At 38.4% G+C, this 14,442-nt stretch overlaps 1 protein-coding gene across 1 annotated transcript; it reads left to right on the top strand.

Moving 5' to 3' along the window:
* The first annotated feature begins 9,965 nt into the window (after positions 1-9,965).
* Positions 9,966-10,475, top strand: LOC143592378 (putative E3 ubiquitin-protein ligase ATL44). The gene has a single exon (XM_077072312.1). The coding sequence runs from the start codon at positions 9,966-9,968 to the stop codon at positions 10,473-10,475; it is 510 nt and encodes a 169-aa protein (XP_076928427.1).
* The last annotated feature ends 3,967 nt before the right edge of the window (positions 10,476-14,442 follow it).

Here is a 14,442-nt window from a genome sequence, read left to right as displayed (position 1 = left end):
TTCCAAGAACAAGCTAAAACTTCAACAACAGAAGTTCTTCAAGCCTCCAGTTACCTAGGAACAAGCTAAGATTTCCACCAATCCACCCTAGTTGCAGCGGCCCTTGCATCAGTTTCCTGAAAGGCCCATTGAAGCTCCCGAGAGCTCCAATCCGGAATCACGACCCAGTCATGACAAAATCCGTCAATGACTCATCCTCAATCTTAACCGGTCCTCACTTACTCACACTACCGGCTCCAAAGACTTCCAGAGGATAAACACTCTCCAAATCAGTAGATTATACCAGGAGAGATTTTCACATTCAAATTCCCGGTCTTCTGAATCCAACGTTGTAACATCCGCTTTTCTGAGAATTATAAATAACAGAAAGTTCTATAATTAACTGTGTGTCGTTAGCTTAATTGGGTGTGTTAATGTTTGGATAATAAATGGAATTAGAAGTGTGAGTGGGTTGTGGGGCCCATAGTCCCCTATATAAACCCAACCCGTCCTTCCTTTCACCACTTTCTTCCCTTCCATCACACACACACACTCAAGAACACACACATTTTCTCTCAAGACCCGAATCCGAATCCGGGCTAAAGCAAGGAAGATCTTGGTGTTTGAGTATCTCAAACATCAAGAAAACGTCCAGATCTTCGGGGTTGTCCAGATCTGAACCGAACCCGGAGCAAAAATGTAAGCTTCGGCCAAAGGGTTAAGTTTTATGGTTAGAATCGACATGCAAACCGATGTAATGATAAATCGGGTTGTAAAATGTAAGAAAAACATGAACTTGGTGAGTTTTATCCTCATGAGTGTATTATAGAACAAAAAAGGTGACGTCTAGACTATGAGAAACACGAGTATACAAAGTTGGTACAACCCAAAACCCATAAAAAGAGTAGAATCGGGTCCTAAGGAGGAAACAAGGAGAAAAATGGCTTTAAAATGGTAAAAACGACGAAAGGCAGGAATTTCTCATCGCACAGCCATGTGAAGCGAAATCAATAATTTCGCATCGCACAGCCAGGCGAAGTGAAATCAATGCATCGCACAGTCATGCGAAGCGAAATTCCATGCGAAGCAAAATTCCATGCGAAGCGAAATTCTTCCATGCGAAATTTCATGAAATTCATTTTCTGATGCATTTTTGTTAAAGGACTGTTAGTGAAAATAATTTTTTTCCGAGCTGACCTGGCAGCTCAACCCCAGCCAGGGGCGCTGCCCTCTGACCCCCATTAGTTGAGGGTTTCACTAACTTAGATGTAGGAAGTAGTAATAATGGATAATTGACACGCATAATGTGTTGTACAGTTAGCCGTGCGCAACTAAGGAAGGGCATTACCATTAACAGCAAGAGAACTCGACTCCAGGTGAGTTCTAGCCCCTATATCTGTTATGTTTTCGGGGCTGTGTGCATACTCCTATGTAGTAGATAATACACTTACTTGATTGGTAAGTGTATGATACGTGTATGGTTGTGTATTGAATGTATTGTTACATAATGATTGTATGAACGAGTACGGATATATATTTATAACTAGAAGATATGTTAAGTATGCACGCATGATAAAGGTATGGTAATTCGAGACAGAGGGGACCAGACCCTTATAATATCTGTGATGTTAGGGACTAGACCCTTATAATATATGTGATGTTAGGGACCAGACCCTTATAATATTTGTGATGTTTAAGATAGAATAACTTATGGTATACCATAGGGTTTCATGAAAGAAAGTATGTAAGAACGTATGCATATATGTAAAGTATGTACGAAAGAAGTGATAGTAAATAAGGTATAAATACGTATCTCCGGACACGTATGAGTATGGTATGAATGTAATGTATGTTAATTGATTAACTAGAACTCACTCAGCGTAGCTGACTTTTAGTATGCACGCAGGTGAGTAGGATGAGGCATGTTGCTTGAGGTGGGACACGTGGCAAACGGATGGAGACTGGCATCAAAGACGGAAGATTCACGTGTCGTTTATGTTATTGTTTAAGACTTAATGTATTTTGTTAAGACGGGTACTTATGTTATGTAAGAATGTTTAATATTAAGTATTCCGCGAAAAATTTTAATTAACTCTGATTTTAGAACTGTGTTTATGAGTAAATCCAACACCAAAGTAGGGTTACCGGGGACGGGACCTTACAAACGTCCCTTTGGGAACGAACCTAGAACTCACCGTATGCTCCCACTGTTACCAAAACCCTGAACATGTTCAGACCTGTTAATACGCTCAAGACGACATCCTCGTGGATCTAGGCTTCATGTCTGCAAACTGAAGCCCTTAGCTCTACTCGATTCAGCGAGCCAAGACCTTATTACTCGAAAGTTGGTTCACTTCTTCCGATGATACAGAGGCCGTATCTTCCAAAGTCTGTAACTAAAAGATTCATCAATGCTTTGCTGAAGTGAGTACCAAGAAATAAAACATACCAGAATCTTGAATCTAAGAGTCTTCACCGCCTTCACTGAGTCCCAATGCAACAACCCTAGATACATTCTCAGAAGCAGAATTCTAAACCTTTTGACATCGATTCTTCAAATGTCCGACCTCCATGCAGCCTACCAAGTCGACTATGCCCAGCTTGTCAGGATTGGACCTGGTGCAGAACCTTTTTAGGTTGACAAGAACACACCAGATCTATTAACTCAAGGCTGCTTGAATATTCCGGTGGAATCAAAATATCCAAGCCTTTGGGGTTCAAGGTTTGTGTAATAAAGGATAATCAATAAGAATATAATAGACAAAGATTAACTATTAATAATATATCGATTTAATGTAACAGTGAAAGGAATGTCTAGGGTTTCGTGATGGCGGCGGCTGTATGAGGAGACAAGAGAATATTCGCTCAAGTGTGTATCCTCGTATTCAGCAAAAGAACCGTCATTTAATGACAACCTAGTATTCTATTTATAGACCCTGACATTCCTTCTAGAAGCCCTAATGAATACAAAATGAATGACAAAATAAATACAAGTGTAAACAACTCTTCGAGTATGATATGTCTTTCGTCGAGCAGACTTGATATGCATAGCATGCTCGATGCAAGTCTTTGAGCAAACTTTACTTAGAATATTTTCTGATAGAAAATATTCTCCTCCAGCATATTTCAATCTTCTTGACTAATCCTTGCTTTGCTCGAATGAGTCCCTCGAGCAAGCTTGTTCTTCTAGATATCTTCAATCCTGCATTAGTGACTTATTGGAACAATCTTCAGCATACTCGGATGCAAAGCTTGCTCGGAACAGAACCAAGCTCGAAGTTTACACTTAGAGCATTTGATATCTTTCTTTATTGCATCCATGCTCGACCCACCAATGTTCTCGGAACACTTGGTTTAAGCTGGATAGATCAAGTTGTTTGCTCGCCTGGCAATCCACTTGATGAAGAACACTCTTGCTTGAAGAAGTGTAGCTTGCTCGAAGCCTTCAACACTTAGAAGAATTCACTGAAGTAAGTCACATCTTCACGAGACACCATGCTCGAGGTAGTAAAACCATGCTCGATGGTCTAAGCTTGCTCGTAGTCCATACTTAGCCGATTCTTTGAGGAGATTAAGAAGATTCCAATCTTCCTTTGCAAATATCCAACTCAACACAGCTCCCACTGTCTACGTTATCCCAATCCATGCCACACCAACACTCCATGAGATGAACCCCAATCATATTTCCTTGGCAAATAAATTTACCCAACACAAGATCTCGATCCTCTCAAATGTTGTACCATTAATCACTACCGAACATAAAACAACTTCACAGTTCCAAACAAACAAGAAGTAACAATCACAGTTCTATACCAGCTAATAGGCAAACAGTTATAACAAAAGTAGAAATTTCATGGAAAGCAAGCGGTACCAAGGGTTCTATGACCGTACACACGACCAGTTAACACAAACCCTAACGGAAAGATCATCCAAACAAGCAATAGTTCACACGACTTGCCGCTGACCTTTTTTTTCACTTATGTAATCACCCGCACACCCGTCGGTTCCATTTTCTTCAGGTTTATTCCATATCAGTACCATATCCAACTTCGCTTTGACAAACCAACCAACCCAAATATTTAACCGTTAAACATTCCAATCATAACCATCTCGTCTTCAGTTATAACAATAACAAACAAGAACAAAATCGGAAACAGTGAGCAGACACAGCAATGGCACGGCCTCAGTGGCGAATTCATGAATTTTTTTCAGGTGGTACACTACTTTTATATATCTCAATTTTATAGAATCGGGTATAAAAAATTTCGGTTCGAGGTTCGGGTCAGTTCGATGGTTCGGGAAAAGTTCATTACAAACTAACAAATTAAAACCTAACAAATTAAAACTAATAAACTAACAAATTAAAATTAAAATTTAACAAATAACTTAACAATTAACAACATAAAAAACAATTAAATATATAACAAATGAATCTAAACTTACATTTACGATGGGAAAATTCTAGAAAGAATAACAAGGATGAGTATGAGGAATGGGGAGAGACAACAACTTAAAAAAACAGAAAAAAGAAAAAAGCTTGCTACACGGAATCGAACCCATGACCTTCCATTTACAAAACCAGCAACTTACCAACTAGTCCAGCAGCTGTGGTGTGAATACAGTGGTTCCTTCCTAATTTGTAAGGTGGTTCATTTAATATTTTCTATATATCGATACGTTATTATTTCGAAACTCGGGTGGTTCCGGGGAACCACCCATTGACACGTTGGATCTGCCCCTGGCTGACGGCTTTTCTCCTTAACACTGTCAATCAAACTAATTTGTTCCTGCAATAACCGACTAATTAAATAACTGAAAATAAATCGTAAGAATTACCTCAAACTATCTCTTGCAGAAAAATCCGACCCAAACCCGAACTCAACCAATCTTCACAATACACGGTCAAAATACTCATTGTTGACAATCACACTCAAACCCGAATAAAAAACAGCCTAAATTTCCAACTTTAAACCCTTTAATCCCAATTCTAAAAAGAATGTTAGATAGGTACCAAGAGTTAATTAGTAAGCATTCAAATTGATTGGACCAATAGTAAACTGAATATATCACATCCTGCTCTTTCTTGTGGTAAAAAGAAATCTAAAACAAAGAATCCTTTTATTTTCTTATTATCTCTTCGTGTGATAACAACCACACAACCACATAGAGTGCCTTTTTTTTCTTTCAAATGACCCACTCCCAAGAACAAGTGATTTCTTTGATTACATCACCATTCACCGACGCAAACAAAAAAAAGGCAAATGTCTCATTCTTGTCAGCGTTTACTCCGGCTACGTATCTGGCCAAAATCAAGCCACACAAACCAAAAACGCTCGATCATAGAACCGTTGTCAACAAAGAACCCAACCACACCCAATCACGATGCCCGCAATCAAAACCTGCTCGGTTACAACCTTGACCACGGCGTGCTTTCTTCGGCGAATCGAACCAGATTTCAATCCTAACACAGCGGCCAATCTTGAACCGTCGATAACTTGGTGAACACAAACCAGAAATCGACCTTGTGATCGCAATCTTCAAAACATAATAAACCAAAATTGTGAATCGTTTTCCGTACAACGAGCCGTGTGTTAAACGAGCCAAAGCTCTGATATCACTTGTTAGGAACAAAGCGGCGCGGCGGAAGCGAAACAACACAAATATGCACAACGATAAACATGCATAAACGAAAATATAAACGGCACAAGAATTTAACGTGGTTCGGTCCCCGCGAGGGGACCTACATCCACGGGCCGCAATTAGGTTTTCTTATTAGCTCAGAACCAAGATTACTAGAGATGTTCAACGAAACCGGTTCCTGGAACCGAACCGGTGGACCCGAACCGGACCCGAACCGGTTCCTACCCGTTTTTTGTAGGAACCGGACCCTATCTGATTCAACCCGATGATCCATGACCGGTTCTTGCATTTCTGAGTGGGGGCGGGTAGGAACCGGAACCGAACCGGAACCGGTTCTGGAACCGAACCATTCGGAACCGGTTCCTAACCGGTTCTAGCCGTTGGATCGAATATAGCCGTTGGAAATCGTTTTTTTGGCCGTTTTTTGACCGTTGGGGTCAAAAATAGCCGTTTTTTGGCTCCCCCAAGCACCCCACTACTAGTATAAATAGGTATTTGGTGTCATGGGTTCATCACAACTTTCAAAACGCAAACCCGAACGCAAAAAAATACAAAAAAAACGCTATTACAACGTTTTGAGTTCTCTAATCTCTTGTTTTCTCTTCTTCTATATTCATATTTGTTGTTATGGCTACCTCACAATCATCGGTTGGTCAAGGTTCCAACTCCGAACCAAGTTTCGTTCGTATTGTACCTCATAATAGTAATCAAGAGATTTGGTGCAATTGGGATTTGGTTGAATTGAGTGACCATTCATTGAAGGCTCGGTGCAAGTTTTGTGGGATTTATTTAAACCCACTTTCGAATTCAAATTTGAAGAAACACATCGAAAAACCGTATTGTAAGGCGTTGAAAAAGAACGTCAATTCGCAACAAACGCAAATGGATAGTGAAGGCGGAATATTTACATACCAAATTGATCGAGTTCAAGATCGTATGGCGAAGTTTGTGATTCAAGAAGCTTTGCCGTTTAGCCACTTCGACAACCCTCGCTTAACCGCCATGATTCGAGATACGCTTCAACCACAATACACTCACGTAAGTCGTCATACTCTTAAATGTTATTGTTTAAAATTGTGGAAGAAGGCCAAAGAGGTACTAATTGCATATTTTGAAAATATAAATATGGGAATAAACTTAACTAGTGATGTTTGGTCGGCTCCACATGGTCTACCCGAATCTTATCTTTGTGTCACCGCTCATTGGGTAGACCCGTCATCGTGGGAAATGATGAAACGCACCATTGCTTTCGAACTCTTTGAGTATCCACATACGGGAGATAATTTGTTTGAAATTTTAGATTATGTTATAAAAACTTATAAACTAGAAAATAAAATATTTTCAATGGCATTTAATAACGCGTCGAATAATACATCGGCGGTTGATAAATTAAAATTAAAATATACGCCGATTTGCAATGGTGTATTTTTTCACTCAAGGTGTGTTGCACATATCATTAATTTAATCGTGCAAGACGGACTTGCTTCGGATGAGGTTACATCGGTTATAAACGATTTTAGACTAATGATACATGAAGTTTTTAAGAAAAGTAAAAAAAGACAAATGGAATATATAAAATTTTGTAAAGATACGGGAAGAAAAGCTTTGGGAGCTAATTGGGATGTACCTCATCGATGGAATTCCACTTGCATAATGTTTCAAAGTGCTTTGAAACAAAGAGAAACTTTACAAATGTTTCATTCTAGTCTTGCCGATAATGATTTGGCAATCCCCTTTTCAAATGAGAAATGAGAAATTATCAATGACTTATCGACTTTTCTTGAAGTTTTTAAAACATCAACTACGAAAGTATTATCCGACAAGTCCCTTGGTTCTTTCGAAGTTATTTTTAATTGTTAACAATCTTAAAGAATTTGAAAATAAAAGTCCAATGTTTTCAAACATCATATTACCAATGAAGTTTAAATTAAAAAAAATACTTTCTTGAATTGCCACCGGTTTTTACTTGCGCCGCCGCTTTAAACCCAATGTTAAATGTTACGGGGGTTGAATGTGTGATAGACGAAATTTTTTCAGCCTTAGATATGCATGAAGTTGACCCAAACTTTTCAACAGAGGCAAAAAATGATTTTAACTTGAATTTTAAATTTATGTATGACTTTTATTTAAATAAATATGGGTCAAACATACACATGCCTATGCCGGGGGGATCTTCATCAAGTTCAAGTGCTACTAGAGTACGAGATCCCATGATTAGCCTTATGAACACCGTTCGCAACGTAACGGCTAAAAAACAAAGGGTAACAGCCCTTCAAGCGAACTAGGAATGTATGGTGCAAATGATTACTCTACCGGTTTATCCGAAGAGGAATATGGCACTTTTGATGTTTTGGCTTGGTGGAAGGTAAAGGAAACCGAGTTTCCGATTCTTGCCACCATGGCCCGTGATTTACTAACCGTCCAAGCTTCTACGGTAGCTTCGGAATCCGTTTTTTCTCTTAGTGGCAGGGTAATATCGGTGAGAAGAACAAGACCAAATTCGGAGTCGGTGGAGATGTGCATTTGCTTAAAGGATCACTTGGACTCAATCGATCGTATTCAACACGTAACCACTCTCGAAGATGAAACACCACTTGATGTTCGAGTGCACGACGAACAAGAAGGCATTTCTACAAGTAATTCCGAGGAAGAAGTCGCCGCTCAATAATTACGACGAACAAGAAGGCTTTTCTAGAAATAATATGTCACAACTTTATATTTATAAGTTTAATGTTTTGTTAGTTTGTTTTTGAAGATTTTAAAACATGTAACCTTTTTTTTTGAACTTCTTAAAGTAAATAAAATGAATTTTATGTTAATTGTTTTGTTTATTTTTCATGCTATACAAATACGAATCGTAGTTTAGAATCCAAATCGCAAACGAAAAACGAAAAAAAAAAAACTAAATGCACTTGTATTGCAAATCCAATGAACAAGTTTACATTGTACAATGGTTACATATTTAACTGATGATGTTCCAACTGATGAAACTCTGCAATTGATGTGTCACTGATTCATATTTTGCATCAGTGACAACAAACTCTGCAACTGATGAATGTTCCCACTGATGAGTATTCCTCATCAGTGGCAACCTTCAGTAGTTGTCATCAGTGGCAACCTTCAGTAGTTGTCTTCAGTGGCAAACATCTTCAGTAGTTGTCTTTTCTTCATCAGTTAATTGTTTATTTTTATGTTAATTGTTTTTTTATTTTTCATGTTATACAAATACGAATCGTAGTTTAGAATCCAAATCGCAAACGAAAAACGAAAAAAAAAAATTTACACTGTAACCGGTTGGAACCGGTTACGGTACAGGAACCGGGTTAGGAACCGGTAAGAACCGGTTAGATAGGTTAGGGGTCCGAGGGTGGGAGAACCGGTTCGGTTCCCTATCCGGTTCGAGCCTGGAACCGGTTTAATTGAGGGTTTTGAATATATGAACCGGTTCCGGTTCCTAGTCCCAAACCGTTTTGAACATGCCTAAAGATTACAATTACATGATGAGGTATATATATATAATAAACAAGATTAGGGTTAAACATAATTAGGAGCAAAACCAGGCCTCCTAATAAAACCGGCCCAAATGCCTTCATAACCCAATAATAGTAACAATGGTAAAAAGTAAAGATAAAACAATGTTAATAGGATGGTGTGAGTAAAAAGTAGGGAAAGTAAGATAATTATAAAAAAAATAAAAATAAAACTATAACTAAAAGAAACCAAAGAAACACGACGTAAATAATAAAAAGAGCTTAGTTAAAAGCAAAAAAGGTTAAACTCCTAAGACCTAATGAACTAAAGGTACATTATTCAACATAGCTCATCTAAGATTTAATATATTCGGATAAAAGATAACAATCCATTTGTAGCATGGATATCAATATTTTATTCGTATAAAAATATCAATCTTAATCCATATACCTTTAAAATCTTTTAACCCAGAAGCAACCCATTTTATTAACTTATCTAAAAGCATCAAACAAGTTAACGAGTAAAAGTAAAAATTGTAAATGTGTTAGTGGTGCTAATAGAATGTAAACAACCGGTTAATCAAATTAACGAGTCTATGGTCTACCCTATTTAATTAAAGGAGTTAACAAATAAATAATCGAGCAACTTATTTAAACATAACAATAACAATGACCTACATAATAATTTACAAAAATCTTAGATTCTGATTAGATTAGAAAAATGTAGCTAGTGCGTCATCACAACACCGAACCAAACCCTTTTTCAGTTACTTGCCACGTGCACCTTCACTTGAGCGTTGATATGATATATATATATATATATATATAACCTTACCTCTTTCTTCATCCCAACTTATTCATTATCCATTTCACTTTATGACTCGTCCGTACAGGCTCCTATCAACCCTCGTCAACTCACCCTCGGATTCACCTGAGCAAGTCGCCGTTGAATCCGATTTCGTCGTCATCTTCGCCGCTCTGTTATGCGCACTCGTCTGCGTTGTCGGTCTAGTAGTCATGGCACGTTGCGCCTGGCTCCGCCGCCGATCCATCATCCACCGTACGCGTGGCCACCCCTCGGCTAACAAGGGAATTAAGAAGAAGTTAGTCGAAGCACTCCCGAAGTTGGTGTATGAGTCCGGTAAGGAAGACAAAGCCGCAAAGCTTTCGTCGGGCGATTGCGCGATATGTTTGACCGAGTATTCAGACGGAGATGAGATTCGGGTGCTGCCGCCTTGCGGACACGGGTTTCATGTTGAGTGTGTTGATAAGTGGCTTGGCTCGCACTCTTCGTGCCCGTCGTGTCGGCAGATTCTGATGGTTACTAGGTGCAAAAATTGTGGCAAAGATTCCACGGTGGCGGAAAGTAGTGCTGGTGCGGTTTAACGCACTACTAAAAGATTAGCCTAAAGCGACCTTTATTTTATAAAATGAACTGCATTTGGGACCTAATGCAACTTTTTTGTTAGATAATGCAACTGTTTTTTTAAATACGACATTTTACAAAGGTTGTGTTTGATAATAAAAATGTTACATGAAGTCTTAATGTAACTTCATTGCAGCTTTTTTTTTAAATAAAGGTTGTCTTAGGCTATTTTTTTAATGACGGTACAAAGGATGAAATAAAGGTTGTCTTAGGTTATTTTTTTAATGACGGTACAAAGGATGTCGGATAAAGCTTTATCCGTTCAGCTTTATCCGTTTTAGAAGTGGAGTTGAAGAATACATTGTAGATGGAAGTCAGGTCAATTAAATACTACTGTATTATACTAGTTAACTTAATTAGTTGGCAATGATATGAGGCCTAATTATTGGGATAATCAGATGGGATGGTTACTTTTGGCTGATTTGCAAGAAATCAGAAATAGTGAAATATATGTTATCTAATTATTTTTTTTTATGTTTTTGGTTAATGTTTTTATCTTTTCGGACATGTGGTCTGTCAGACTGTCAATGAAAATGGTTGGATAAGGTTCACTATTTAGCCGTCAAAAAATATTGGTTAAAGATATAATAATCTCGGTTTACAAATGGGGAGTTTTAGAGATAACAGGCCATTTTTACCCAAAAAAAAAAGAAAAAAAAAAAAAAAAACTCATCAACATACCCCGTATAGGGCTATACGGAGCCGATAGGGTCCCCTACAAGCCCCGTATAGTAATATATATGGCGTATAGGACTCCGTATAATTCCCATATAGCCTTTTATACGTATTAGGGGTGTTTGGGTGTTTCTAGCATGACCCCTTAAACATCGGTTGTGAGGTTAATCCAGTTGCAGGTGACTGAGAACAATGAATAAAGTAGGTCTTTTTTTTTAGGAAAGAGAGAAAGTAAGCAGAATTGTCTTTATCGGTATTAAATAGGTGGTTGGGAGTTCGTTAGGTGTCATACTCATGTGTACATAAATATCTTTGTGAATGGTAATTTAAAATATGAGAAAATTATTGCTTGCGTCCCTATGGTTTCAGGGCGAAGGCACAATGAGTCCTTAAAAAAAAATTTGAACTGGTTGAATCCCTGTGATTTTAAAAATGAATCATTTGAGTCCCTACCGTTAGCTAACTATGTTAGCTTGAGGGGTAGGTTGGACAATTCACTTCAATTTATTTACACTGTCACTCTTAACGCGGATTCAAGTTCACCACCACCGCCTGACGCCGTTCCATTCCACTCTAGCGCTGTCAGTTGCCAATCCACCTCCGCCGTCATCATTCCCTACCAAACGTGACCTTCAGACCAGAATCCCCAAGCTAACATCACTCTTCGATCAGGTTCTTTTTCGTTTTCAAATTCTTTTTTTATTAAAAAGTATGCTTTTTAGGGTTTACAGGATCATCAATGAAGAAATTGGAGTATTTGCGGTGCCAAGGAAGAATGAGATTGATCTCAATCTTACCAGTAACTTCATTTGTTAATTTTCATTTACTAATTCTCAACATCTCTGGGTTTTTGGTTCGTCTTCTGTTTCGAGATCTCTATAGCTTCAAAACAACCCAATTTCTAATTTGGAAACACACCAGAAAATGTAATTGAGGAACAACTTATACAGACTATAAGTTTTTATTCAACTATTATTGTTTGGTTCATTAATTGTTTAATCACTTTTAAAAATGTTGGCATAATGCTCTTTTGGTTTACTGGACTGGAAAAGTAGTACAGTACAAATATTGTGCAATTTTGCTCATTGTATAAACTTTCTATTGTATTTGTTTTATAACCTTGACCTGAAAGCTATTTGTGCTTATAGTTTTGTTTGCTTTGTGAGCACTCTGAAGATTATAGAACATGTCTACACCATAGAATATGAAATCTCACAAATAGTATTCAATTCTCTTGGTTTTTAATATCTTGGTAGTCTACATAATAAGGTTTGCAAAATAATATTTTAAATTTGTAATATTTGATTTATAACAAAAGTCATGTGATGATTTGATCCATATTAGTCCCTGTAACCGGGACCTTCTAATACAGCAATGGTTTCAACGCCTTCGAACTGACATCTTCGTATCTATTGTTTCAATTTTGGTTGCATACTTTCAGCAACAACTGAGTGCAACAAGACTTAGAATGCTTTACTTGCCCTAAAACACAGCCCTGATTTTTTATTCAGAGATTGTTAGGATGAGATAAACTTGGTAATCAGTATTGTATTATTGTGATTAACAATAATAATTACATAGGGTATATAAAGACATAATAGTTACACATACAACCCTCTAGATTAACTTAATATATATATATATATATATATATATATATATATATATATATATATATATTTTCTAACATTCCCCCTCAAGCTAAGGCCGAGAAGCGACCTGCAGCTTGGACCTAAGCCAAAGAAATCGTTGTGAGGGTAGCGGTTTTGTAAACACATCAGCAATCTGATCATCTGTCTTTATAAATTGAACACGAAGTTTCCCTTGAGCAACCTTCTCGCGAACAAAGTGAAAATCAACTTCCACGTGCTTTGTTCGCGCATGGAACACGGGGTTTGCTGACATATACGTGGCCCCTAAGTTGTCACACCATAATGTGGGAGTAGAAGGTAATGAGATACATAACTCACGCAATAGTGTTTCAAGCCATGTGAGTTCAGCAACAGTATCTGCTAATGCCTTGTACTCGGATTCGGTAGATGACCGAGATACATTACGTTGTTTACGAGCGGACCATGAGACTAGGTTTGAACCAAGATAGATAGCAAATCCCCCGGTGGATCGACGGTCATCGAGGCAGCCAGCCCAATCTGCATCTGAAAAGGCATGTAGGTTAAAAGAGGCATCCGTGTAGGCATGTAAAAGAGACCCATAGTTATGTTGTATCAGTAAACCGTATTCCGAGGTACCCTGTGAATACCGCAGTATGCGTTTAACCGCCAACCAGTGATTTGTTGTAGGGAAATGCATAAACTGACAGACTTTGTTGACTGCATAGGCAATATTAGGCTGGGAAAGTGTAACATACTGTAGAGCATCCACAATCTGGCGGTATCGAACAGGGTCGTAAAAAATGGAGCTATCACCAAGAGATAACTTTGCGGTGGACGGAATGGGAGATGAGACCGGCTTGGAATGAGACAGACCAGCACGAGCAATAATATCCAATATATATTTCTTCTGAGACAAGATGATATCAGCCCCTTTGTGAATAATTTCAATACCCAGAAAATACGAAAGTGACCCCATATCCTGAACAGCAAACGTGCTGCTTAGACTTTGAACAATGTATTCAATTGCCTTAGGGTTGTTTCCTGTAAGAATGATATCATCGACATAGACAAGCATATATAATAAAGTTCCATGAGCTGAAAAAACAAACAATGAAGGGTCGGTTTTTGATCCCTTGAAACCGAGAGTGAGTAAAGCTGCGGACAACCTGTGAAGCCAAGCCCGTGGAGCCTGTTTGAGGCCATAAAGTGATTTTTGAAGAAGGCACACATGATCTGGTTTTTGCATGTCCACAAAACCAGGTGGTTGTTTTACATAAACTGTTTCATGAAGGTTGCCATGTAGAAAAGCATTTTGGACATCCAGTTGTCGAAGAGGCCAGCCTTTTGTGACAGCAAGGGATAAAACCACCCGTATTGTGGTAGCTTTGACAACCGGACTGAACGTTTCATGATAATCGACACCTGGTCGTTGACGAAACCCTTTTGCAACTAGACGCGCTTTGTAGCGCGTAACAGCCCCGTGTTGATCTTTCTTAATTTTGTACACCCATTTACAATCAACAATGTTGGTGTTAGGAACACGCGGGACTAGAGACCATGTACCATTTTTCATTAGAGCAGAATATTCCTCGACCATGGCAGCTCGCCAGTGAGGGTCTTTGTTAGCAATGGCAAAAGA

This window comes from Bidens hawaiensis, unplaced genomic scaffold (assembly GCF_021521415.1).
Source record: "Bidens hawaiensis isolate Kalapana, Puna unplaced genomic scaffold, B.hawaiensis_p1.1 tig00040717_1, whole genome shotgun sequence".
NCBI lineage: Eukaryota > Viridiplantae > Streptophyta > Magnoliopsida > Asterales > Asteraceae > Bidens > Bidens hawaiensis.
This window is presented reverse-complemented; position numbering and strand designations above follow the sequence as displayed.

Coding starts and splice junctions, on each gene's coding strand:
- LOC143592378 (XM_077072312.1), top strand. CDS start 9,966: ATGACTCGTCCGTACAGGCTCCTATCAACCCTCGTCAACTCACCCTCG.